At 41.0% G+C, this 26,757-nt stretch overlaps 2 protein-coding genes across 8 annotated transcripts in view; both read left to right on the top strand.

Annotated features, from left to right (window-relative positions):
* LOC124057518 (ral guanine nucleotide dissociation stimulator-like) overlaps positions 1-18,893 on the top strand; it is a 53,240-nt gene extending 34,347 nt beyond the window's left edge. For 5 of the 6 annotated variants that reach the window (XM_046385873.1, XM_046385871.1, XM_046385872.1 and 2 more), the window contains exons 2-18: positions 3,930-4,234; positions 4,796-4,870; positions 5,958-6,151; positions 6,596-6,720; positions 7,042-7,257; positions 7,436-7,539; positions 7,682-7,766; positions 10,361-10,438; positions 10,750-10,836; positions 10,957-10,989; positions 11,199-11,320; positions 12,225-12,320; positions 12,447-12,651; positions 12,810-12,884; positions 13,114-13,380; positions 13,950-14,064; positions 14,457-18,893. In XM_046385873.1, coding sequence (XP_046241829.1) covers positions 3,930-4,234; positions 4,796-4,870; positions 5,958-6,151; positions 6,596-6,720; positions 7,042-7,257; positions 7,436-7,539; positions 7,682-7,766; positions 10,361-10,438; positions 10,750-10,836; positions 10,957-10,989; positions 11,199-11,320; positions 12,225-12,320; positions 12,447-12,651; positions 12,810-12,884; positions 13,114-13,380; positions 13,950-14,064; positions 14,457-14,632 — 2,358 coding nt within the window. In that variant the 3' untranslated portion in view covers positions 14,633-18,893. The remainder of the gene's footprint in view (positions 1-3,929; positions 4,235-4,795; positions 4,871-5,957; positions 6,152-6,595; positions 6,721-7,041; positions 7,258-7,435; positions 7,540-7,681; positions 7,767-10,360; positions 10,439-10,749; positions 10,837-10,956; positions 10,990-11,198; positions 11,321-12,224; positions 12,321-12,446; positions 12,652-12,809; positions 12,885-13,113; positions 13,381-13,949; positions 14,065-14,456) is intronic. The other variant, XM_046385869.1, reaches the window with a different exon arrangement.
* Positions 18,894-20,025: 1,132 nt separating this feature from the next.
* smarcb1a (SWI/SNF related, matrix associated, actin dependent regulator of chromatin, subfamily b, member 1a) lies at positions 20,026-25,363 on the top strand. 2 transcript variants are annotated; one of them, XR_006843117.1, is made up of 10 exons: positions 20,026-20,181; positions 21,070-21,181; positions 21,638-21,767; positions 22,176-22,313; positions 22,905-23,032; positions 23,156-23,322; positions 23,421-23,611; positions 24,219-24,350; positions 24,915-25,072; positions 25,195-25,363. XR_006843117.1 is itself a non-coding variant. In XM_046385867.1 (9 exons), the coding sequence occupies exons 1-9, from the start codon at positions 20,098-20,100 to the stop codon at positions 24,952-24,954; spliced, it is 1,122 nt and encodes a 373-aa protein (XP_046241823.1). In that variant the 5' UTR covers positions 20,026-20,097; the 3' UTR covers positions 24,955-25,363. The 2 variants fall into 2 exon arrangements, 1 of the variants encoding a protein (XP_046241823.1); XM_046385867.1 differs by having other exon boundaries at positions 24,915-25,363.
* The last annotated feature ends 1,394 nt before the right edge of the window (positions 25,364-26,757 follow it).

Raw genomic sequence — 26,757 nt, 5'->3', positions numbered from 1 at the left:
TTTTCATTAATTAAAGTTGTCTCATATGTGAGATTCCTGGTTAGGAAACACTGCCTCCTGACTTCCTGCTGAGGGGTAATTAGCTAATATTTGGTCTTGGTGTCGTTATATGTTTCTGCTTGTCTCGAATTTCTGATTTTGAACATCTCATCTTTCATCTGTTCCATTCTTTGTGTTGAAGTGTTTCAGCCTTTTTGAAGTGGCACAGACCCCTTCTATTTAAAGTATTGATCGTTCAGTGTTTTGTTCAAGTAGTAGGCAGAGTTTGGTGATCATGGCAACGCTCGTCCTTGCTGGAACAGTGATGAATAGGAGCATTATGGTGGGAATTGACTCGGCGGATGGAGCGAGGTGCTGCCCTTGAGCGCTCTATTTTTCAGAGTTTGAAGTGATAGCAGCATGGCCACTGTGGTTTGGCTGATAAGCGCCTCTCCTGCCGTCAAGGCCCTCAGCTGCAGCCGTCCCTCTGCCATTATACTGTACTGTAGTCCAGGGGTTTGTCCTTTCTCCTCCAATTTATCTGTCACACACACTCTTTAAGCTTCTCAGCTGGGGTTACTGAAGTTCGACTTCTCTCAGAGGATGAATCTTTATTGTTGTGACCATAGTGAATAGTTTTAGATAGATAGATAGATATACTTTATTGATCCCTGACTGGGAAATTGCAGTGCAGCAGCAGCAATACACACAACAAGCTATACAAAAGTTAAAAATAACAACATAAAAGTGGCAATATGAAATATGCATACAAGGCAATATAAAAAAATGTATATACAACAAACAGACAGTGTAATGTTGTGCATTACCTTTTTAATTTCTGTTGAAACAGAAGTGACATGACTCACCAGCACCTTGGTCTGTGAAGGTCGGAACATTTTTGAGAAATATCCAAGTCCATCTATAGATCCCCCATTTAACTGGAATTATTAAACATTGTTCTTCAAAAGTTTCAAAAGGAATGTAATTCACTGAACTCAGAAAAGATTTCAAATCATCGTTCAACTTTCTGCCTTACATTTCCCAACAAATTGATGGATTATACATAAAGAAAACCAGGCACAACCCTTAGATAACACCCTGAGTCAGGCCAGTTAGTCAGTAGGTTTACAGTTAGGAATAGCAGAGTTAGGAATAAGTTTGTCTTTCTTGTTTGTGATCTTGTTCTGCTTATTTTATATTTTCTGTGTTTGTTTTGTTTGTTTTTTTTCATACATATATTCCATCCATATCATTAATGTTGTGACATTCCTATCACATAGATTGAATGCATATCTTTACCTTCTTTATCATGTCCAAAACATTAAACTGAGAGTAAGAACAGAAATAGTAGTGCTTGAAGATACTGTGCCACTCATTACACTGCTATTCCAAGTGCACAGCCATTCTCATTTGAGTTTATCTCCATGGTAACAAAGACACAACAAAGGGCCTTGGCATTGACTGCGATGTAACCAAAGACATCCTGACTAAAAAAATCAGGCAGTGAAGCAAGGAGCCACACTGAGCCTTGGAATGGCCTCTGATGACTAATGCTCCCTGGATGACTGCAGCATGCTAGATTACATGCCATACTTCCACTGAGGCCATCAGCCTTAATGATTCACACCACTGTGGCTCTGCTATTTAGGTTATGTGTGGTTATGTGTTCAGCAGCTTCAGCGCTCAGACTTTGAAGGTTTATCTTTCAGCAGGAAGCTTATGTGTGATGAACTGTTACAACTCCTGTTGTATGAAAAGTTTGCAGAAATTTGGAATGAGATTTTGTAATTCTTACGTGATAAAAGGCGCCAAAGTCCTCCAGAGTATTAACTATTTTTATTTTATTTATTTCGTTGTTTTTTTTTTTGTTTTAGCTTTAAGGTTTTATAGTATTAATGTTAAACAGAAAGTCTCTATTTTGGAAATCAAAGAAATACATCTTTCGTTCGACACAAGTTATATTTCCTCAGTCCAAATTAAAATGAAAAGAAGACAAATTTGGTTTCAAAAATTAAAGTCAGTTTTATTTTATATAGTCCATAATCACAAATTGTTTCAGAAAACAAATTAAGAATTTAACAACTCAGAGCTTTTGGTATCTTTTCAGGCTTTCATACTAATACTAGTGCTGAAAACAGTTCTGTGGTGTAGACCAGATGCTTTAGCATCAACATGACGGTATCAGTGACTTTGACCTTTTCCCAGCCGATACTGTTACTGGTTTCGGTCTGGTGTTTAGTCTGGTGGTTGGTCTGTTTTCAGTGCTCAGTCAGTCTTTTGTGTGGGGTCCTTGCTAATCATTTTTTTTTATTTCAAAAAGCAGACATATCTCAATCTCTGATATCTTCACTACATTTTTATTCCTACATAAAACTGATACCAAATACATGATATGGCAGTTGGAAAGAATATTTTATCACTATCTGTATGTCGTGAAATCAGGAAAGGATAGGCGCACTTAACTTTTTTTGTTTGTCTGTTTTGTTTTCTGTGTTCCTTTCTGTGTTCCTACACTTAACATGAGATCATCATATCATTGTATCGGTAATGTAGGACTACAGCACATCCTCAACTTCTTTCAATTAGCTAATCAGTTGTTTATTGTTACAACTTTGTCATTTGAAGTAAATGAACAAGGATGAACTGGTTTTACCCTTAACCCACTGGAGTCGAGGAACGCGCCGGCGCGTCTTTACCACGTGACCAATTTAACAAACTATTTTTAGTTTTAGTTTTAGTTTTTAGAATGCAACTATAAATTGTAAATTTCAACAAATTATGTACAAATTTAGCAAACAACAAGTTATTTATGACTATTTACCTTAAAATGCAGTAAATCCCTCAGCTGTTTTTTTGTACAGCTATTTACAACACAGTCAGGTGTCACAATGAAATGCACCATGAATTATTTAGAAAACTTAAAACTTATTAATATTATTTATTTGTATTATTTCTAAAACTCGCACCAAACACACAGCAAACATGATGACAGGAAAAAGCATTGCATATATTAGTTATCATAACTTGGGTTTTACTTGACTTACTACAAAATTTCAAAACTTGTATATAGTTTGAAGTCCCCACGTTTGACACAAATTAAAACAGAGACTCAGCGAGGCTACGTCTTGCAGCTACGTCATCTTATTGTGAAATGCGATAAAAACGCGCCGGGGCATCCCTCGACTCCAGTGGGTTAAGCTCTCCGACATTACGCATCTCATTTTCCTGACAAGCTTCCTTTTAAAGTGGACTTTAGTTGTATAATCTGTTGATTACTTTCTGTTGGGTAACGTTCAGCAGCGCCAATGTGGGTTAAATGCACGACTCTTGTTGAAAGCCATGATGATCAATGAAACCGTCTCTGCCAGCATCACCGTGTTCTTTTGTGGGTTGTTGCATTTTTTGTTTATCATGTTCTGGAGAAAACAGCAACAAAATGCTGTCATGGTGACATGCAGCGGCCTACAGACCTTTCATTCATGCAACAAGCGGCTTGTGTTAATTCCCTGTTTGGTATATACAGGCTGTAGCTTGTATTGTAGTGCCAGTTATCCAGTAAGCTCTGTTTAGTAACAAGCTATTGTTTGTTTGTGCACGGCCATGCACATGATTCACAAAGTATGACTCACAGAGAGATGGTCCCAAAAAGAAGAGAGCTGGGTCACACAGATGGTCGTAATTAAAGGGTTTCATCCCAAAATGAGATGTCAGACATTTTTAACTTAATGTTCCTCATGGTAACAGTGGCATCTTTTCTCTGCCCTCAGCTCCCTCTAATCTGCTCAAAGCAGATATTTGAGGAGCTGGTTCCGCTTTGAAAAGTCCAACATGTCTTGTAGCGCAAACTTTAAGGGTATAACAGCTCTGAGAAAAAAAATAAAAATCACAAAAATCAAAAATAACATTTGCTGGAGGCACACCTCATATTTTCTGCGTTCTCTGTTTTGCAGAGCTCGACGCAGGAGATCGGTGAGGAGGCTGAGGACGATGCCATCTTCACCATCACGCTGAGGAAGGTGCAGCTTCACCAGTCAGCCAGTAAGGGGCAGCGATGGCTGGGCGTGGAGACGGACTCGGCCCTTAGCCTCTATGAGACCTGCAAGGTGCGGACCATCAAGGCCGGCACACTGGAGAGGCTGGTGGAGTACATGGTGTCGGCGTTCAGGGGCAAAGACTCCACCTACGTCACCATCTTCCTCTGCACCTACCGCTCCTTTGCCACCACCAAGCAGGTGCTGGATCTCCTGCTCAACAGGTACAGTGATGACAGATAGCACACCTGTGAGTGCACCAGTGGTACCAGTGGTTTATTGCACAAACCTATGTTTATTACTCAGCCTTTTCTCTGATTTTACCTCTTCAGCACTCTTTGTCTTTCAAATGCAGCAGTCTGAGAAAAATCGTTGATCTCCACACTGCAGCTGTCATTGTCTTTATTGTGAGGGAGCTCAGACTGCCCACCCCTGTTTGAAAAATAGAGGCGGGCAAACTTGATGACAAACTTGACATCACCCTGCTGTGTATACAGTTTGGTTTCATTTATATTTGTTTAACTCATTATAAATCTTAAATAGAAGTATGTGGCTGTTTTTTATTCAGAAAGTAAAAATAAAAATTACCAGGTGAGATCCACATGACATCTGAAATAACATCTTTGCTTACCAGATGAATGAAAGCAAAAACTACACAGGGCCCTCTTCATTTCAAGCTCAGTGAGACATGTTAGAATTAAGCTAATGAGTTTTTTCTTCTCATCAGAAATGTTGCTTTTCAGTAACTTGGTTGAACAGGACTGAACTTGTATTTCTTTTTCTAGGTATGCCAGGCTCCAAAATGTCCCTGCAGCCACAGCACACAGATCCTCCCAGGACGACTGCACGGAGCTGAGAAAGTGAGTCTGCTGTGACCTTCAGTGTCAAACTGCCAACGTTAATCACTGAGTACATTTACATCTCGTCCCACTGCTCCCTGGGTTAAAGGGATATCAGCACAGTTTGAAGTTGTAATGGGTTATTTTTCTTTGTGGGACATATGCCTGCTTGTTGAACCATCAGAGCACTGTTCATTCAACCTTAAGGTCAATGTGCTCCTTTCGATATTTTCTTTATTCTCATAAATTGTTTGATAAAGTGCCTCAGTGAAACCCATGAATACCGGCAGCAGCTGTCATATCCTAATAGCATAACTGTGTAGGTCCTGTCAATTTAGCAGTGTTAGCAACCCTCAGCTGTGAAACCAAGCAGCTGTTCTGAACACCTTTAAAAACAGCCTATTTTAGATTATCTCTAATGCTGAGTACATGTTAGCATGACATTTCACTTTGAGCACTTGACAAGAGGACAGCTGAACAGGCGCTCATTTGACTGTGAACAATAATGTTAATTCAGAAGTTACTTGTTTGCATTGTTAGTGTTAAAAAGTGACCAGCTCAAAGTTACTGTCAAAGCTTCCTGCGTTGATGTTTAATTGTCTTTTTTAAGTACTAATTCAACATTTTGTGAAATATATCAGACTCGAACTTAGCCGTGTTCCTAATGTTCTGACTCCGGCTTCATGCTTAGAGCACAGACATGGTTATACATTTTCTCATCTCGTTCTCTGAAAGCTTTAGCATTTATATTTAGGCGCAACTCAGTGGTTCAGTTTCCGCCCAAAGCCCAGAGACATCTACATAGAAAGACGAGCAACTCTAAATTGCCCGCAGGTATGAATGTCATTGTCTGTCTCTATGAGTCAGCCCTGTGATTGACTGGCAGCCTGTCCGGGGTGTGCCTCGCCTTGCTCAATATCAGCTAGGATTGGCTCCAGCCCCCCGTGACCCTCAAGGGCAAGCTGGTATAGCTGAAGGAGGGATTTATATGTAGCCTAACACCTTGCAGTGACTGTAACATCAAAATTAGCTTTGAATGGTCACTCATATGCATATTGTAGATTTGTTTTAGCTTTTATCTTCTGACATTATTTTCTTTGTGACGCAGCACTGTTTCATCCATCCTGGGTGCGTGGCTGGACCAGTACTCTGAGGACTTCTGGAGCCCTCCAAACTATGACTGTCTGCACCAGCTTCTGTCCTACCTTCACCGCCACTTCCCCGGCTCGGACCTGGAGCGCCGTGCACGCAACCTGCTGGCGCATTTCCACCGCCGACAGCAGTGTGAGCCTGATCCTGATGGTATGAAGGCAGGACAGGAGAGGGACAACAGGGAAGGGACTCAGAACTTGGGGGTCCCGGTAGAAACTAAAGTTGTTCAAGATGCACTTGCTAGACTTGTTTTTTTCCTATTATGAATAAGTCTTTAAAACTCTTTCATCTGGCAAGTGCAAACAATTTGTCCTCATGCCCAACGAGACATTTCATATATCTGAAAACACAATGTCAGTTCACATGCTGTAATACTTGTTGTAGAGAACAGTTTGGCTGTGCATTGATAAGGGCTGGTTGACAGTCACTATCAGCACACATGAGTTTGAATACAGAATGAAAATTTGAAACCTTATGGGGAGGAAAAACTGCACAAACACCAAGGTTAAGGCAAGAATTAGTAGTGCAGGAACTGCGTTTAGGTAGAGTTTAGTTTGAGGCAGCGTCGTGAAAATTATGTTTTTTGTCTCTCAGGGGAACACATCGGCTGCCCTTTTGCAACACAGGAAGAGAGTGGCTTTGAGGACGAGCTTCCTGCTTTCAGTTTTCTGTCGTTTGACCCCATCATGGTGGCTGAGCAGTTCACACTCATGGACGCAGTGAGCATGTTTCCCTTTCCTTTCAGTTAAACACATGCATTTGGCAATCAAATCAATCAAAGGTACATCAGATTTTTAGGGTGTAGGTTCAACTACTGATAATAAAAGTTAAAAAAAAAAATTAAAAATTGAAAAACACTATTGCTGCTATTGATGCTTTATTAAAAGGCCAGTGCTTGTGTTTGTTTTAGCTTATTAATCTCAAAATGCACACACATCTTCTGCTCACTTACACATATTCCTTAAAATCAACCTTTAAGGAGCAATTTTTTATTATTATTATTATTATTATTAATATTTCACCTTTCTCTTTCTGTCCAGGATTTGTTTAAGAAGGTGGTGCCCTACCACTGCCTGGGGGGGATTTGGTCTCAGCGGGATAAGAAGGGGAAGGAGCACCTTGCTCCCACCATCAGGGCCACCGTGGCCCAGTTCAACTCTGTCACCAACTGTGTCATCACCACCTGCCTGAGCAACCCGACGCTGAAGCCCAACCAGAGAGCCAGGCTGCTGGAGAGGTGGATAGACGTGGCTCGGGTGAGCAACCACCATATGGTTTACTCTGCGCTTGATTTGAAGGGATATTTCAGATTTTGAAGGTCTCTTAACAGTAGTTAGCTTAACAGACAGAAAGGATCATGGCTACTTAAACATTTTATATAGCATACTTTGTTGTACCTGTTACTGACTTAGCTATCGTCCCCGCTGCGTTCAGGAGTGTCGAATCTTAAAGAACTTCTCCTCCTTGCGGGCCATCCTCTCTGCCCTGCAGTGCAACGCCATCCACCGCCTGAAGAGGACCTGGGAGGAAGTGTCACGGTAAGCTTCTAGTCTTTGGTTAATAGTGGGGAGCTCCATATATGTTAATGTACGTATATAGAGATCAGATATCGTTAGAGGCACAGCAACTGCCAGCAGTATTGTTTGTTGTTCATGCGCTGACGTCTGTGTCCATTCACAGAGAGAGTTTCCGCACTTTCCGCGAGCTGTCCGAGATCTTCTCAGACGACAACAACTACTCCCTCAGCCGAGAGCTGCTGGTGAAGGTGGGTCACACTGCCTCTCACCAGCTCAGAAACCTTGCTTGCTTTGGTCATCATATCCATGTGACAAATTACGTGATATGTGATTCCACAATTTTTGGACATTTAAAAGCCAAATGGTTACTCAGTTAATTGAACAAAATAATCACAGTGTTTGAGTTTATCAGTTATTGCCAAATGCTGATTCTCATCTGGTTATTTTATCTATTGACAGTGTCTCATTGGAAATTCTAGAAAATGTAGTCTTCAGTGTCACACTATATACAGTACATCACTCTTATTATATAAAAGAGAGACATAAGTAAAAAGTGTTATTATGCGGCCTTATAAATCAGTGAGTTACATAACGTGTGTGTATGGCCGCTGAGCAGGTGGCAGCAGGATGTATGGCTTTGTGACCCGTCCCATCTGTGGACATCCTCACATCGGTCTCATACCAGCTGCAGTGAAGCATCCACAGAAACATCCTGCGGGGAGGAACACCTTGTACCATGTTCTTGGATCACAGTGTCTATATATTACTCATGATGTCCTGAGTGGGCTCTGCGCAACTGACAGATTGCTGTCATCATTAATCTGAATTATGCAGTTTATTGCAGAGAGGTGTTGACACCTTCTGAGTGTTTTGCAGCTCGTGCTGATTGCACTCGGTACAAGGACGGGACGAGGTGACACGCAGAGAAATGTGACTGAACAGGAAACAGGATGGCAGATCTACATGTTTCGTGTACTGCTGATGTCACAATAAGCGAAGTGAAATTTCAAAGCGTCACAAAATCTTAGAATAATAATAAATTGTTTGTTTTTAGTTAGCAGGCTTGAATGCATGGATGCCTGATTGCCACAGTTTACAAAGTTACCACTTACAGCTTTGGCAGAAAGCTGTTACAGCTAATTCGGCATGCATTAAATGTTGCAGATTTCTGGAAATGTACACAAATATTAGACTGAAAAAAGTAGCCCACAATGGGAACATTATACTGCTTACATCTCCTGACTTAAGTCATTCCTCTCTGTTTATCATATCTAAAGACTTTTCAACACATTAAACATTGATATTATGTTACTATGATATTAAATGACATATTCCATCGAAGGTGTCAACTATATTGACCACCTCTAATATCTGATGCTCAGCAATGACTTAACCTAAACCACGAATGTGTGAGTGTATCAGTACTTCCTGACTTCCTGTGTGCGTCATGCTCTGTGATTTCAAATGAAGACATATGTCTTTTAAAAAGGGTCACAAACATCTAAAAAAAAAAGCTCAGTAATTTAGTCTTTAGTTTTTAACAATTGAAAGTTTTATTTCCCATTCAAATCAAAACAGACTGAACGTGGTGAATGTGTAATCACCTATTTACAAACTTGAGAAGTTGGCTGATGTAACAGTTAGTGGGCACCCCGGCTTCCTCTTAGGGAATCCCGACTGACGTCAAAGGTAGGAGGTAACCTGTGGAAGGTGTAGATAACAGCTCTGATCTGATGTCTGCGTAAAAGATCTCCTCCAGGCGTTGCCTTTCTCTCGCTCTATCTGCTCGGGCCAGGCTGCGTTCACTTGACTCGGTCAGCTCAAATTACATGGGTTGCAGAAGGCCTCTGAGCATTACATCACCCTGAGGAATGTGACTGGCAACAACAGGAGGTCGAGTTTCTCCCACTTTCAATCTGAGGGTACTCAGAAGGGGTTTTTAGCCTCTGGATTTATATTTTAAAGAACAATCAGCATGAAAATGTCACATTTATATTCATGCTTTGTATTCACAAAAATGACTGTTTACACTACTGACAACTAATAAATTGTCATTTTGTTTTCTTTGTTGACTTTTATGCACTTTTTGTTCCATAAAATGAAAGCCGTATATGTTAAGTAAAATCTGTGTTTAAATCTGATGCTTCAGCAGATTAAGTTGTGCCAGAATTCACTCTTGAAAGTTTTGCAAGGGGTTCAGGCAGAGATCGACATAACATCGATGAAGGGAGGTTCCCTCTCGGGAACCCCCCGACATTCAGGCCAGCTGCATGTTGCTCATGTTTTAACAGCACAGACATTAGGAACTCTGGAGCCTGTGTGTTATGGAAAACAACACGGACTGAGTTGGGTTCATCATTTAAGTTTTAAAAAAATGGTTGTATGATATATTCTGAAAAAATAATCCAAATGTCTGAATTTTTCTATGAATTTGTCACATGATATCACTGTCAAATAAGCAACAGTATAAAGGTAGTGGGACCACTTTTTATGGAAAAGTTGAGTATTTTAAATGAAGTATATTATTTACAATGTTTAGTTTCGTTTAGCTTACATGGGACAACGTGCAGATTTTTTCGCTTTAATTGAAGTTGTGTCGTCCTGTGAGACACAGCTGTTAAAGGCTGAGATGTGCAGAGATGTTTTTCACAGTTAAAATGGACATTGTTGAAAAGCCTAAGCTTTTTTGCTGTCTTAGACAGAGTCGTGTCGGGTGACATGGATGAAAAATGTTAAGGAAAACAGTTGTTCTTTTTTACTGATGTCCTTATTGGGTTTGCAGAAGAATTACAGTTTATGTTTTGTGTACATAACTGATATACTGTTTCTTGTTATTCTGCAGGAGGGCACCTCCAAATTTGCCACTTTGGAAATCAACCCGAAACGTGCTCAGAGGAGACATCAGCAGCAGAGAGATCTGGTGAGTCCGCAAAGTGAAGCAATATCTGCTTTATTCATCTACTTCTTCTCTGTGTACCCACACGTGCAGCACTGGCTGCTGCCAATGTGCAGCATCAAATATGCGCCAACAGCCCCACTTAGTGGCAATAGTGAGAGCACTGCAGTCCATTTATTCCAAGGAAAAAAAGATTTCTGTTTGTTTCATGTCTGTATCTCTCCAGCTTGACTTATCCTTGTTTCGTTTTTGTGTTTTTGTTTCTGAAGAGTTGTTTTCTCTCTCAGCTTCCATTTTTTCCTCCGTTAATGGTCCCTCTGCCTCTCTGTGAACAGGGAGTGATGCAAGGGACGATTCCCTATCTGGGCACCTTCCTGACGGACCTGGTGATGATGGACACAGCTATGAAGGATTACACTGAGGTCAGATACCTGACATGTATTTTTACTGTATAAGTTTTGTTTTTTACCCTCCTTGGCAATTTTTTAAATGTTTTTTTACCTTCATGTTTGCATTTACGTTTTTAACCTCTTTTTTTTCAGGGTGGTCTGATCAACTTTGAGAAGAGAAGAAAGGTGACTTAAATTCACTTGTTGTTGATTGCAATGATCTAAAAAACAAAGTAATAGAAGAATAGATTCAAACAGATATTTGCAGGTGTAGTTAAAAAGTATTTTACAGAAACCATCTTTCAGGTCAGAGCAGATTAAAACAAATCTAGCAAATCATGATTGGAACTTAAATCCGTTGTTTTACCGTTGCCTGCTCTGCTCTCCACCTGCAGGAGTTTGAGGTGATTGCTCAGATCAAACTGCTCCAGCTGGCCTCCAACAACTACAGTTTCACTCAGGACAGCCACTTCAGAGAGTGGTTCTCAGGCGTGGAGAAACTCAGCGAAGCAGAGAGGTTAGTTGTCCACTCATGCTGTGTCCCCTCAGGCAAGCAGAGAATCACATTAAGAGGAGATAAAATTACTCTGTGTGGTGCCGAGGGATTCTCCTTCTGTCACTGCTGGTTGTTTCCTTTTGAGATTACTTTGAACAGCTGGAACTTTTGAACTATCAACACCTCTTAGTGGAAGAAATAATAATTTAAAAATGAGCTACAGCTCAGCTGAAGTTGACCTCAGTCTGAAGTTCACTTTCCATCAGTTCCAGTGATGGAAAGTGAAGTATTTTTGTTTCAGTCACTCAGTATGTGTTCCGTTTTCACTGTCTGACTGAAACCTGTGTGTATGTTGGTGGAGATAGTCATTACAGCGTGTGTAGGTTTTGCTAGTTCTAGTCAGTTAGTCAGTCATTTAAAAGTTTTTACTGTAGCCCAAGTGCTCATAAGCTTGCTATTCCACAAAAACAGTAGAACACATAGAAAATAAGAGAGTGGTTTTCAGAGGAAGCCAGGAGCACGTATGTATAAATTACAATGACACAAAGTGAAAGATGCCTGGTAGATTTATATCCAATCCACCGAAAGCATCTAAAACAACAGAGAAATTGTATTTATCATAAACAAGACAAAGTATAAAAGCTGACCCAGGCAAGTTCGATCCACTCCTGCTGATTTTCACACAGCAAGTTTTCTATTTGCCCTCATTAAATTGTAAATAATTAAGAGCAGACTCAGATGCAGTTTTTCTCCTTCCAGAGGAAGCTGCACCTGCCTCGTGAGTTCATCACTCAGGGTTCTGTTTGCTGACATGTCAGTGCAGGATTTCTGGCAGGATGGCTGTGAACAACAGGGCCGTCCTGTCTTATCCTTAAGATGAGTTCAGATTAACATCGCCGTCTGTCCTGACTTCCTGTTCCTGCAGCTACAATCTGTCCTGTGAGATCGAGCCTCTGTCCGAGTCAGCCAGCAACACGCTCAGAGCCAAGAAGAACGGAGGAATCATGAAACGTTGGAGCGAGTAAGTGACAGTGTTGATCAGAGCTTAGGTGCAGAATGTGCTGTTGAGAGAGCCAAATAATGCAGTTTTTTTCTCAAGCGTTATAACTGCTTTAAACTCTTTACCCTGTTAATATTTCATGTCCAGCCGGCAGTTGACGGAAGCCGGTTGCAGCAGCTCCGCAGGCTCTCATTCCAAATCCTTCGACCACTCGCACTACAGACCGTACCAAGGAGGCGGGGGCGACAGTGGCGACGCCCTCAGTGTCACCTCTGTCAGCTCCAGTGGCTCAGACCTGGAGGACGTGAATGCCAGCTTCCTGTCCGATTCTCCAGAGGGACATGAGAGAAAGGTAAGACGCAAAGACGGGATTGAAACTGCAGAACCTTAACAGCACTGGTGATTATGTGACAGGATTATTACTGAGTCACTCTTTGAAAACTGCATTCATTTTCCACCTCAACTGATGTTTCACGTTTCATGATTGCTCGGCACTCTCTCATTCTCTAGACATCAACTCCTTCAGTGAAACTTACCGTCTCTGCTTTGGGGAGAGAAGCCCCAGCGTCGGATACAACATCAACGGTAGCAAGCTTAACTTTCTTGATTTGCAATTTTGTCCGTAAAAAAAAAAAAAGACATATTAATGATGTTCAACTACAATATGGGATGCGGAAGAGTTTGTGACACGGACTTTCTATTAAAAAATCTTTAACTGGTAACTGGCAGGATCACTGATAATGACAGTAGTCCTGATGTAAGCTTCAGCCTCCTGTCCTCAACACCTCCTCTGCTCTCCTGTCGTCCTGTTCAGTTCTGGGAGTGTACGTCTCTGTCGTCTCTGGACACCTCGGGGACAGGCTCCAGCTCCGGTTCGGCCTCCGGCTCCAGCAGCGCCTCCTCCTCCTCCGTCTCCTGCTCCACCCCGCTGTCAGCCTCCCGCTCACACAAACGCTCGGTGTCCGCAGTGTCGAACTACTCGACTCTGTCGCTGCCGCTGTACAACCAACAGGTCGACGACTGCTGCATCATCAGGGTCAGCCTGGACGTGGAGAACGGCAACATGTACAAGAGCATCCTGGTCAGTTCATTTCTTACATCTTCTTGTTGGCCATCGCCAAAGGCCGTTTGTATGTTACAGACATTCTAGTTTTAGAGAGCAAGAATATCACAATTTCTGCCATCACAGTCTGCTAAATGTCCTGTTGGTAAAATTTCAGAGGATTGATGCTAATTAGGAAATGGCTAATGGATAATATGTGCTTGGCAAAATCAAGGTCTTATTTTGAACACATAATCAGCTCTGGGAAACTTAACTAACCTCAACAGCTTCTGACAACTTTTACTGGACAGTTTGAATGAAAGCACCCAAAACACCACGTAAACCAAATCACTGATTTTTTGCCAAGTTCTGAGTTTCATCCGTTTGTGTGTGGACAAGCAGCAACACAGCTTGATATAAAATGACATTTACCTCCCTACCGTTGCTCCAGGAAAGAGCTCTCTTACAGCTTGCCGACTTAGCAGTGAGAAACAGTGTTTGGTTTTACATTTTATCATCATGAAAACTCAGACACTGTTTTTTTTGTGTAGATTTTGTGTAGATAGTTTTGACTCTGACAAGGCTCTAACGCTTGTCCCGTAATTCAGGTGACGAGTCAAGACAAGACGCCAGCCGTCATCAGGAAGGCCATGATCAAACACAACCTGGAGCGCGAGAAGACCGAGGACTACGAACTGATGCAGAAAATCTCTGAGGACAAAGGTAAACTAGATATCCACACACTCCCCCCCACAAACACACACACACACACACACACATTGACAGCATGTCTCTCACAGAGAGCACTGTAGTTATGATATGAAACAGAAAAGTGGCTTGTTTGTATTTCTAATTTTATTCTTTCATTTTTTTCATTGTTGTAAAAAAAGTCATTTAACAAAGGTTTTTCAAAGAACATAAAATGTATTTATAAAATATATTTATGGGTTGGATATATCAAGCTAATCTGATGAAAAGGTTATAGTGGGAGCACCATCGGACAGATCACCACATCAATGCTGTGTTGTGCATTTTTCCCCAACACAAAAGATTTTCACCGGATTTGTTTTGGCTGACTTTGTGCCATTTCTTCTCTTTCTCATCTCATTCTGCAGAGCTTCGGATCCCAGACAATGCCAATGTTTTTTATGCCATGAACTCCACTGCCAATTATGACTTTGTGCTGAAGAAGCGTGGCTTGGCCCGACCGGTGCGGGCCAAGAATGTGGCCAGTTCGACGCTGCCTCGCATGAAACAGAAGGGACTGAAAATCGCTAAGGGGATTTTCTGAGGAGAAACCCATCACTTCCTGCTTCCCCTCCACCCCATTAACCGTCTGTGGTTTCCTCTCCTCAGGAGAAACATTTCTGTTCTGGTCTGTTGGGGCCAAACTTACCTGAAGTATCTTGAGTTTTGGTTTGGACAAAGACTGAGGTGCCAGAGGAGATGAGATAAATGACCAAGCAACCTTTCTGTAGACAAGCAGAAAGCAGAGGAGCACCTTAGCACTTACTAACCACTGTCATGTCATCAGGACCCTCCGAGGACGTTAAAAGGCTGAGTTTGGCACAGGAAACACTCAGAGGGAGGCTGTTTCCATAAGGCAGACAACAAAGGGACGTGTTTGTGGGAACACACAGCTGTGTTGGTGTCTGGTCGAACTCTCTACCAGCCTCCGCTCGCTCTGAAGTTTCACGTAACTGGTTGTGTCGGCTTGCGGAAAAGCAGATTAATTTCATTTCGTGGTCCAATACTTTTTGTTTACAGCTGTTTACATCTTATCATCGTTTATCAGCGCTTAAACATTTTTGTTCATGAGAGGCTTTTTGCACCAATTTTTGAAAACCCCAGACTCCCTCGGCAGCCTTTATCCCTGCATTTTACTCTTCAGGTTTCATGCACGCCCTCTCCTGGCATGGAGTGTACATAAACGAACAATACGAAGCCCCAGCAAGTGAACACAGATGTGTGTGACAGCTGGGTGTTCGAATGTGTTTCTATTCTTTCAGGGAGCTTTTGTTGTGAGTGTACCACCGCCTTTACTGTCTCGCCCCGGGGCTCCTGATCTCGACAGTATTGCTGGGACTGCAGCACTGAACGTTTCGCTCTCCGCTCTCTGACGCTGGGACTCATTTCAGCATTTCAATGCCAGCGATGCTGACGTGGAGGGACCTGGGCTCTGTTAACTTCTGAATGCTGCCATACTACAAAAAACAATAAGGTCAGCGAGTCTGAAATGGAGACATGGTGTCAAAATCCACTGGGCACAGCCATGAATCACATGCCAATGTTTTCTTTCTATTAGTTAATGAATTGTAACCACTACACCATGAGGGATGTGGCAGTCCTTTGATCGCACTTGACTGGGACAGAAAACTGAGAGAAGAGCAATAGAGCTGAAAACAAGAAGACCTGAGTGTAAATATACAAGTTGACACCGACTGTGCAGTATATTCTTTTGAAATGGACCATAAGATTTTGTTAAAAGACTCATCATGATATCAACTCTTTCTTCTTTTTTTTTTTCATTATGCTTTGTACATTTTTTTGCATCTCTCTGCTCTGATAATGGTGCTGCTAATTATCCTCCTGAAGAGGTTGTGTGAGCTGCACTTTCTCTACTTCCTGACCGCCAGCCGCCATGTTGGAAAACAACAGAAGCATCTCTTCTTACCTCTACTGAGTGAGACCTTTTAATGGGCCTCTGTGCCCCAGGGCGACGCCTCTTCCAACGTCCTGCGGGACAATTTCTCGCGGTTTCTAAAAACTTTTTTTTGACTGTCCAACATATTAATAATATAATAGCTGACTTGAAATTATGTTACTGTTAACAGCTCTTCAGCAAATGCTGGCCTACTGCTCTTACTGAGTAGTATGTATTCATATGTATTGTTTTATAGTAATCCTCTTTGAGATGAAATACACCATCTCTTTGTGTCTCCAAAATATTGTGGTAGAGACACTCTGGGATACAATAGGTATTTGTGGAAGAATAACTAACAATAACTACATAACTTTGTAAAATAAGCAGCAAAAACAAGATGTGCTGTCAAATTTCAAAGTTTCTTTTTGAAAAAAGAATAATATTCCAAATTTTATGCAGCAAGCTGATATTTTGGTTTAACCTTTTCCAGTGCACGGAAAGAAGGGATGTACAGTGTGGTTTCTTCCAATATGGCGGATCCTACTTCGTTTCCATTAGTAACCACTTTCCAAATGTGCCATGACAGGCCTGTGTCACGCCCGATGGGTCCTGCTGATTTATCCTGCAGGACGTCTTCTTGCGGTGTCGGCTGTGGTTTTACATGCCAGTGATGACAGCAGAGTCTTTCTTCTCTGGGCTCTCTTACAGAAAGTGTGGAAAAGATGGATTTTGATTATTTCCAGAGATCGAAAACTTGTCAAAATACCGAAAAGCTCCTTAAATCGGGCTGTAAAACATTGAATCTGGAATATTCTGCCGAACTGCGCATGGTGGAACTTCTCTGTGTTGTCCATGATTTGCTTTTTTTTTATTTAAAGGAAAAATCCAACCTAAAACATATTATCACTGTTTTTAAAAAGCGGTTTTTGGGGATGTACTTTTCATTTCCGGGGTTCATATTTCTTTTATCTCCATGGTTGTGAAGTGGTGTCACATCGTCAAGATATTTCTGAGGTTTAAAGGGCGTGGTTTCTCTCTGCACACACTGTTAGCTAAACCCCAACCCCCCTCAGTTCCTGTTACTGCACCTGTCAAACTTTGCCTTCTCACAAGGCACATATGCAGTGTACTATAACGACAACTGTGATATTTTACTCTTTTTAGCTTCTCAAAATGATCACTAACCAATATGTCTGACAGACGTTACAATCTCTGTTTCACCCCCAGGAATCAGGACGAGGCCACTGAAGTTAGCTCAAACTCTGGTAGCATCCAAGACCAGCTGTCAGACGCACTGGGAAAATACTGCAACCCATAACCCAGACTGTTAAGGATGTGCTCCTTGGCACTGAAAGCAACACTTAGTTATTACTGTAGGTTGTAAGCTAGTCAGTCAGACATGCTAAAGTGTGCCACTTAAAATGCAGAGTATCACTGTCACCACAGCTTCTTACCCATCAGTTCAACGTGTGGAGAAATCCAAAGCTTGAACTGCCATTAAGCTGAGGAAAGTGGGAGGGGTTTAGCAAACAGTCTGTTTGATCAACAGCAAAACACATAGACATTCCTTCTCTGAGCCCTGTTGCATAGCCTTCTGGGAAATGTAGGAAGTTACTGATTAAGGAAAGGTGGGTTCACCAAAAACACTTTATGATGGAATATCTGAGGTTGGATTTTTCCTGAGTTGTTTATATCACTGCAACAAAACACTAGAATGGCTTGGATTGCACTGCGACCATGTGTTGCCTTTTTTCGTTTTTATTTTCACCTGCATGAAGTTCATAATTCTCTCAGTGATCAAATGAATGACACCCCCCCCAAAAAAAAAAAAAAACACTGCAGAAGCAATATGGTGACAAGCAGCAGGAGGCATGTCGTCCAGCTTTTGTGGATTTTGTTCGTGCCACTGTGGTGTGAAACCCTTCGCTGTTGAACACTGTGACCTTTGACCCTTTCACTCTGCCCTATCTGCCTGTTGATCGGCGCGTCATGTCGACCACTGTGAACTAAACAAAACAACGTCTCGTTCTCCCTTGGCTTGATCTTACATGTGCCAAAAATAACAAGGAAAGAGAGAAAAGGGTTTCTTTTAACAGATGAATCCTCTGCCTTTCACAGTGAAAAAAAAAAAATCCACGTTTGTATGTTTACTGTTATTGCATTTTTCTGGAAAACAAAAAAGGGTAAGAACACTATGATGTCTGGACCCATTTCCCTGTGGAAAATTAGACTTGACGCAACGATGTTTGTCAGGAGCTGCAGGTGAAGCTGTTGTAGAAATCTCACCTTCATGGATTTATCGTTTTGTGTCTCATGTTTTACTGTCTTCTTTAATGTCTTTCAGAATCAAACTGCTACCAAATTTGCAAATATGAATGTCTTTGGCATCAAAACCTGCTAATTTTAACCACGAACCATTTTATTCCAACCGAACTGTGTATCTGAGGTGCCACTGAAAAAGATGATTGAATTCTGCGAAGTAAACAAAGAATGATACCCACAACGGTCTTTAGGGACCAAACCATTGTTGATAAAGTGAGTACAAGTGGGTAACAGTGTCATTAGGTTTTTATCCTGCACACACCCCATCATGAAGACTCTGTGGTGTCTAAGAACTTTGTTAATATTGATAAATGATTGAATGTTACTGTATATGTTTCCTTCTTCCGGTGCTCAACATTTTGAGATATTTCTTATTACCTTTTGACACAAGTTTCAGGAATTAAAACCACTTGAAAATCACTTTATCTGTGTTGAAACCGCAACAGACAAAACTCATTTCATTCTAAATTAAATAAAAAAGCTCAGTAATTTCTTTGAACACATGTTCACTTTTCCAAATATTCCTTGAATGCAGCCTCAGTTTGGCAGAAACAAAAATGTTCATGTTATCAGGACTTTAATTATATATAAAAAAACAATGTTTGTTCCAGTAATGGGTGACTTTCTGCTGCAGCTTCATCTTTACTCTCAGTGTGCTTGTGGTGAACATTGTACTCATGAATGGAACTTTAACTGACTTTCCTGACCCGGCGAGCATTTTATGTGCTGATGAGGTTGATGTTGGACTGGTGTGTGTGTGTCGTCGTAGCCCGTGTTGACAATGAAGTACCGTTTGTGATTTGACCTGATTCTGTGCGAGTTTGAACAAGGCTGAGTTTACAAGAAAAAACAAAAACTGGAAACCAGCTGGCGTGGTGTGTGTGTTTGGTTTTTTTTTTTATTATTATTTTATTTCATTTTTTCATTTTGTTCCCCTCATCTGTGCTCGGGTGCCATTTTCCATTTTAACGAAAGGATTTCAGAACTTTTTCTAACTGCAGTCTCTTCTTTGATTTAATTTTCCCATGAACACAAAACCCATGTAGAATACAAAACTGTCCTTTATTATGTTTTTGTTTATTTATTGATTTGTATATAGAGATTTTGTTTTGCATTGTACATTCTCTCCTTTCTTGGTTAGAGATTAATATATTCATGTATATATGAATAAACATTAAGTTTATAAAAGGAAAAAGACTTTTCTCTTCATTGTTACCTCCTTTTTGTAAAAACTAAGGAAATGAAATACTTCTGCAGAACCTCTGCATGATGCAACAGTTAAGTAAATTCTGCAGTGACATAATACTGGATTTTAATCTCTAGCTGAAAATGATTATTTGACAGGACAGAACTAAAATAACGTGAGAGGTACACAATGGAATTTTCCATTAAGTTAAGGTAGATTATTATTCCTCAGAAACAAATTTGGTGCTCACATGTTATACATAGTTACATAAATGTGTGACATTATATAATTATTACGTTCAGTCTATATTTAGTTAAAAGAAGACCCAACAAATAAAGTTTACCTAAATATAATTCTTTTACTGGGGGATTTTAAATATATTAATTAATTTCAATAAATTTCTATAATGCAAATGTCTGAATTAATACTTTTAATTTGTTAGATAGCTTAATTAGCATATTGACTGGTAAATTCATTTGTTTTTATTGATTACTTTCATACAGTTTGCCATTGATGGGTTGACAAAACGTCATTTCTCAGCGACTGGACCTTCTGGTCACACGCGCCTGCGCAGTCGCACAGAGCTTTGTTATTACATTTCAGTATGGCGCTAAGCAAGACGTTTGGACAAAAACCGGTCAAATTTCAGCTCGAGGAGGATGGAGACTTTTACATGATCGGATCGGAGGTTCGTGTTTCATCTCTTCAAGAAAACTACAGTTTAATGATTTACTTACTGGATATATATTTCGTTTAATCATACGATCCGCTAGCAGCTAGCTAGCCTGCTTGCTGTGCTAGCAGAGACGGTGGACAACGGATAGCGCACGAAGGCTCATTCATTTATTTTGGGTTTATTGATTATGTAACTGAGGACAATCTTAAGGTTAAATTACATTCATCTATATATGGATGTAAGTGAATTAAGTTTGACCTGAAAACTTACGTCTTTCTGTAAAGGGTCGTCTGGTTTTCTTGATCGCAGTTAGCTAATGTTTAACAGTTAGCCAGCTAACGGTGTTCGATTTAGATCGGTGTTCAAGCTAGAGCTAGCGTTAAGCAAAGCACAGCGAAGTTTTTCGACGTTATGTACTTATTTTAGCACAGGGTATATTAAAACTGGAACGCGTATATATGTTCAAATAGACATTTCTCCTACCAATTGTACATGTTGGCTGTAACTTTATTTGCACATTTACGTTCAGGTGTATGTTAAACGAGTGTATAGGTTTTAGATTATATCAAAATGTAGTATAGGACATATCATATTTCATATACACAAGTCATATTTCTTATCATTAGCGATTCATCTGCAAATAATTGGGTTTTTTTTTACTAATCATTTCTTGCCCTGTGTACCTCAGAATTGTACTGATGTACATTCCTTCACTGATTATTCTAGATTCTGGCACTAAGAGTTAAACTGTATATCTGTTCTGTTCTGGTTATGAGTCTCCGCTACCAGTCCTGAAAATAAATAAAATTGATTATCATTAACACTCTTTGTTTCGCTAAAGCGATCTGCTTTCATGATTGATGATTGTCTTTTTGTTTCTCTTTCTGTGTGTGCCTTCAGGTGGGAAACTACCTCCGTATGTTCAGAGGCTCCCTGTATAAAAGATACCCGTCATTATGGAGAAAACTGGCCTCAGTAGAAGAACGGAAGAAAATAGTGGAGTCATCACATGGTCAGTACAGCTCAGTCTAAACACATGTATTCGTGACTGGGGTTGTGCCAAGATCTGAATTTTCATTATTATGGCTTTCCTCTGTTTTAAGAGGCTGTTTGCTTTATGCAAAATCTCCCACAAAGGAAGTTAACAGTGTAAAATAAACAGTACAGCAGAGTTAAAATGTTCAAATTTTAAGCCAAAGATTTTTTTTTTTTCTCAAGCTAAGAATACATTTCTTTCTTTTAATCGTTTTATTTTCAGTTTATACGGGTTACGCACACAGTGTTTATCATTTTAAGCAGTTGTGTTTAAAAAGATGAAAACCACAGCTTCAGCAGATGACAACATCTCATTTTGTAATTGGGTAAAATATTGTGATGACACTATGACAATCATTTAAATAGCTGATTAGTTCAGTCCCACATTCATGTGATTCGTCTGTTGATTCGACTGGTTGGTCTTGTCACTCAGATCACGGCTACACTCAGCTGGCCACGAGTGTGACCCTTTTGAAGGCTTCAGAGGTTGAGGAAATCCTCGAGGGAAACGATGAGAAGTACAAAGCTGTCTCCATCAGCACTGAGCCCCCTGCCTACCTCAGGTACCTCCACCGCAGTCACCTCGTTCAGGCAGGAGGATGTGCTTTCAGGACAGAATCTGTGTTTGTAATGTTAAGATAAATGTTTATTGGAGACGTGACTGTATATGGGAGCGGTGCTCTTTTTAAATGTTGTGTTATATCTAAATGGTTCCTTGGGCAACAAGCAGCTTCTGCAGATTAAAAAAAAAAGAACCAGAGCATGTGTTTATTGTCACCTCTGGTTTCGGTAAACAGAAGGTGTTTCTGCTGCAGTTCAAGGCATGTTTCGACCTGGCTTTTGAAAATCAGACATCTGCTAGCAATAATTACATTAAGTAGAATATAACCTGTGGTCCTGAAGTTGATGTTTATAAAAGAAAAAAAAAAACATTTAGTTTCACATATCCATATGTCTTGGTTTGTCACCAGGGAACAGAAGGCAAAGAGGAACAGTCAGTGGGTTCCCACGCTCCCCAACAGCTCTCACCACCTGGACGCAGTGCCCTGCTCCACCACCATCAACCGCAGCCGACTGGGCCGCGACAAGAAGAGGACCTTCCCACTGTGGTAAGCAGCAGAAATCAGGCACTCGTTCACTTTTCTCTTTATTGAAAATACAAAATAGTGCTGCACTTTGACATTTGGAATATTTATCAGCCATCGTGACTTGCACATGCTGTATAACTGTGCCTTTTTTTTTTTTTTTTTTTTTTTGAAACAAAAGTAGTTATTGTGTCATTACGTTGTGGAATTTTCTGAAAGTACCATATAGAGTATATGTTTCACATTTAGAATTCAGTCATGAAGTGGCATGAAATAAATAGCACCGTAGTTAATGGAAAGTGATTTTGTATACAGCCACAGGACTGGGAGCAATGATTTTTGTGTGGGATGTTGATGAAATCTCACACTTTTACATATTGTGCTATTTGTTTAGCATTCATCGAGGCTATTGTGTTATCCTCTTCTGTAACTTGTTTTACAAATTTGTTCTGTTTGTTGCTCTCTGGCTGTTGAAATTAACTCATTGGGCAAGACTTTTGTTTCTACAAACAAAGCCAGCATTACTACTACTTCTAATGAGTAGTGTAATCTAGTGTAATCTATAATTTTAGATGCTGTTGTTAAGTTTTGGGCCTGTGTGCTTGTCTTGCACAGCTTTGATGACCACGATCCCGCAGTGATCCATGAGAACGCTACTCAGTCTGAAGTCCTGGTACCAATCCGTCTGGACATGGAGATCGAGGGACAGAAGCTCAGAGACGCTTTCACCTGGAACATGAACGGTAACGCCCCATCGTCACTTTCAGCTCTGTAAAATGTGATGACAAAGCAAAGGTTTCCTGGCACTGAAGAGAGAACCTGAGACAGTATCTGTATTGAAAATGTTTTTCTCCTGAAATTTTCAGAGAAGCTGATGACGCCTGAGATGTTTGCCGAGATCCTTTGTGACGACCTGGACCTCAGCCCGCTGGCCTTCGTCCCTGCCATTGCCTCCGCCATCCGACAGCAGATTGAGTCTTATCCAACAGACAGCATCCTGGAAGACCAGGCGGACCAGAGGGTCATCATCAAGGTGACAATCTACTGTTCATGCCACACATCCTTCTGAGTAATACTTAGTGCAGATAAGTGACTCATGAATCAGTGTTTGTCCTGTTTTTTGTCTTCTAGTTGAATATCCATGTTGGAAACATTTCTCTGGTGGACCAGTTTGAGTGGGATATGTCTGAGAGGGAGAACTCTCCAGAAAAGTTTGCTTTGAAACTTTGCTCTGAGCTCGGCTTGGGTGGGGAGTTCGTCACTACCATCGCCTACAGCATCCGCGGTCAGCTCAGCTGGCACCAGAGGACATACGCCTTCAGGTGCTGTCTCACCACTACACGGCAAAATGTGTCATTCAAAGTGTGTTTTCAGACTATGATTCAAAGTATATCTTGTATCCTCTCTGCCTTTGTGTATTGAAGATTGAAGGTGTCAATGCCTCAGACAAATGGGAGAAATTCTGGTCAAATATTATCTATGTTTAAAAACCACTCATGGATAAAACTGATGCTATGCATCACCAAACCAAAGTGTCAATGTTTGACGATCTAGTAATGAGACTCAAAGGTCAATTATCTTTGTACGATTTTAATTTGTGCTTGTGTCCTAACAGAAAGCATGGTAAATTAATTGCTTGAGTATGACTGCGGGATCATTTGTGTTGGATCACCCCAAACAGCCAGAATACTTAACTGTTAACCATAAGACGTTGAGCAGCAACAGGCACCGAGGGTGTGTGTCACCTCTGAAGAACTCATTACTCGCCATAGATGCAGTGGCGACAAAGTGTCTTGTTTTTGACTTTCCTCTCTCTATGTTCCTAAAGTACATTTCCCTCAGTCAGCAGTTAACAAGGGTCAAAGAGAAACTAATTACAGTAAGCAAACCAAAATTGACTGAAATGTTTTTGCTTTTGTTGTTTTACAGTGAGAACCCACTGCCCACAGTGGAGATAGCCATTAGAAACACAGGTGATGCTGACCAGTGGTGCCCCCTGCTGGAGACCTTGACAGACGCAGAAATGGAGAAGAAGATCAGAGATCAGGACAGAAACACAAGGTGAGTGTATGCTTCATGACTTCTGTTTTTATGTCCAGGTCTGTCTTCAAAATAACATATTTACCTAACTGTGACTAAAGGATAAAGGTAAATATGTGGTGCAGCTGCAAAGCCTATACTGACAAGTCAGGTGATAAATCAGTCTCAAGGACGGCAGGGATGCAAAGATGTTCATTTTAGGTTAATTGGTCTGCAAAGTAACAGAAAGTATTAAATGTCAAAGGTGATGTCTTCAAATGTCTTGCTGACAAACAGTCCAAAAGATATTCAGTTTATTGAAGAATAAGGAAACCAAAAATATTCACTTTTCAGAGGCTGGGTCCAAAGAATGTTGGCATACTGGTCTTTAAAATGACTCAAAGTGATTCATCAACTATCAAAACAGCTGCTGATTAATTTCCTGCTAATTGTTGCAGCTGTAATATTTTTTTTTCTAGGAAACTTTCTGAGAAATTGAATTGTTGTTGTTTCTTTGTCATCACACGAGGAACCTGCAACAGATCAGTTCATCACCATGCTGTTGTTTTTTGAGGTGCTGACGTTCTGTTCCTGTTTGCTCCACAGGCGAATGAGGCGACTGGCAAACACAGCACCTGCATGGTAGATGAAGCAGCATCAGCGCCCCCTACAGGAACAGCGCTCATCTGATTGAGGAGATTGATTTGCAACATCAGCAACAAAGATGTCCCTCCATCAAGCGCTGGATGTCTTTTCTCCTCCGCAGGTTCTCAGTCGGCTGTTCACCCTCTGTATTTTTATTTTTATTATTAATGTCAATATTATGTTCTGTTTGGCGAAACTCCTGGTAGAAAATGTCCCTCTTTCGTATTTCCTTTACAATCCTCAGCGTGGAGAAGCTGCACTCTCACTTTGACCACTGACTGTTTTTACCTGAACACAGAGGGAGAAGATACCACACAACCATGCTCAGATAATATATTGTTATGTTGTATTTGTTGTCTTTTTGTACATTTTAATAATTCTTACAAAATAAAAAAAAGTTAAAGATCTTGCATCCTTTGACATAAGTTATTGAATAAAGTATTTCTGTCACAGCTAGGATCAGACTCACGTACAAGTACTGATGATGTGACTGTGATTGGCTGGTTTCTGCACAGTATCAGGGCTGACCAATTAATTGTCTGTATTTCAGATTTGGCAGAATCACAGAGAATAAATGTTGTCTGTTTCCTGGTTGATATGCTCTCTGAAGGCAGCGGTCTGTACATGTGTACCCAGCCAAAGGAAGTTTTCTAGAAGATGAAATGCAATCACTTTTTTGTGTTTGAAAAACCATGCTAGTGGTGTGTTGTGTGAGTGAATACTACAGCAACAGCTCTTAAATAATAACATTACAAAAACTGACAGGTGAAGAGCATGACATTGATTATCTCGTTACAGTGGCACCTGGCAGTGGGTGGGGTGTATCAGGCAGCATGTGAATATTTTGTCCTTTAGGCTTATGTGTTGGAAGCAGAAAAAATGGCCAAGAGAAAGGATTTGAGTGACTTTGATAAGGAGCAAATTGGTTAGATGGATGATGACTGAGTCAGAACATCTCCAGAAGTGCAGCTCTTGGTGGATGTTCCCAGTCTGCAGTGGTCAGGACCTACCAAAAGTGGGCCAGGAGAGGAAAACTGATGACCCAGTGACAAAGTCATGGGCAGCCCAGGCTCACTGATGCAGGTGGGGATCAAAGGCTGGCCTGTGTTGTCCGATCCTATAGAAGAGCTACTGTAGCTTTAACTGTTGAAAAGGTTGGTTCAGACAGAAAGGTGTCAGAACACAGTGCAGTCTGTTGCATATGGGGCTGCATAGCCACAGACTGGTCAGGGTACCCATGTTGACCCATGTCCACTGCCAAAACCCCACAAGATGGGCATGTGAGCACCAGAAGTGGACCACAGAGCAATGGAAGAAGGTGGCCTGGTCTGATCAATCACCCTTTCTTTTCCTTTGTGTGGATGGATGGGTGTGTGCGTGTTGCTTACCTGGGGAAGATATGACACCAGGATGCACTATGGGAAGAAGGCAGGCCGGCAGAAGCAGTGTGATGATTTGGACAATGTCCTGCTGATAGACTTTGTGTCCTGCCATTCACCTGCATGTTACTTTGACCCCTGCCACCTAACTAAACACTGGTGCTAGCTAAGTACACTCCGTCACGGAAACAATATTCCCTGATGGCAGTGGCCCCTTTCGGAAGGATAATGTGTCCCGCCACACTGCAAAGATGCTTCAAGAATGGTTTGAGGAACAATAAGTTTGAGGTGTTGACTTGGTCTCCAAATCCTCCATCTCAGTCCAATCCAGCATCTGTGGGATGTGGTGGAAAAAAGAGTTCGATCCATGGAGGCTCCTATCAGACATGTAACCGATAGTTTTATGTAATGAACTGACTTGACAG

This window comes from Scatophagus argus, chromosome 4 (genome assembly GCF_020382885.2).
Source record: "Scatophagus argus isolate fScaArg1 chromosome 4, fScaArg1.pri, whole genome shotgun sequence".
Classification (NCBI taxonomy): Eukaryota; Metazoa; Chordata; class Actinopteri; family Scatophagidae; genus Scatophagus; species Scatophagus argus.
The sequence above is the reverse complement of the archived record's forward strand: the minus strand, read 5'-3'. Positions and strand labels throughout refer to the sequence as shown.

Bases quoted from the DNA above. Each gene is read 5' to 3' on its own strand.
- smarcb1a (XM_046385867.1), top strand. From the start codon at position 20,098: ATGGCGCTAAGCAAGACGTTTGGACAAAAACCGGTCAAATTTCAGCTC. The intron at 21,182-21,637 runs GTCAGTACAGCT...CTTGTCACTCAG, and splicing joins AATAGTGGAGTCATCACATG to ATCACGGCTACACTCAGCTG. The intron at 23,612-24,218 runs GTGCTGTCTCAC...GTTGTTTTACAG, and splicing joins CAGAGGACATACGCCTTCAG to TGAGAACCCACTGCCCACAG.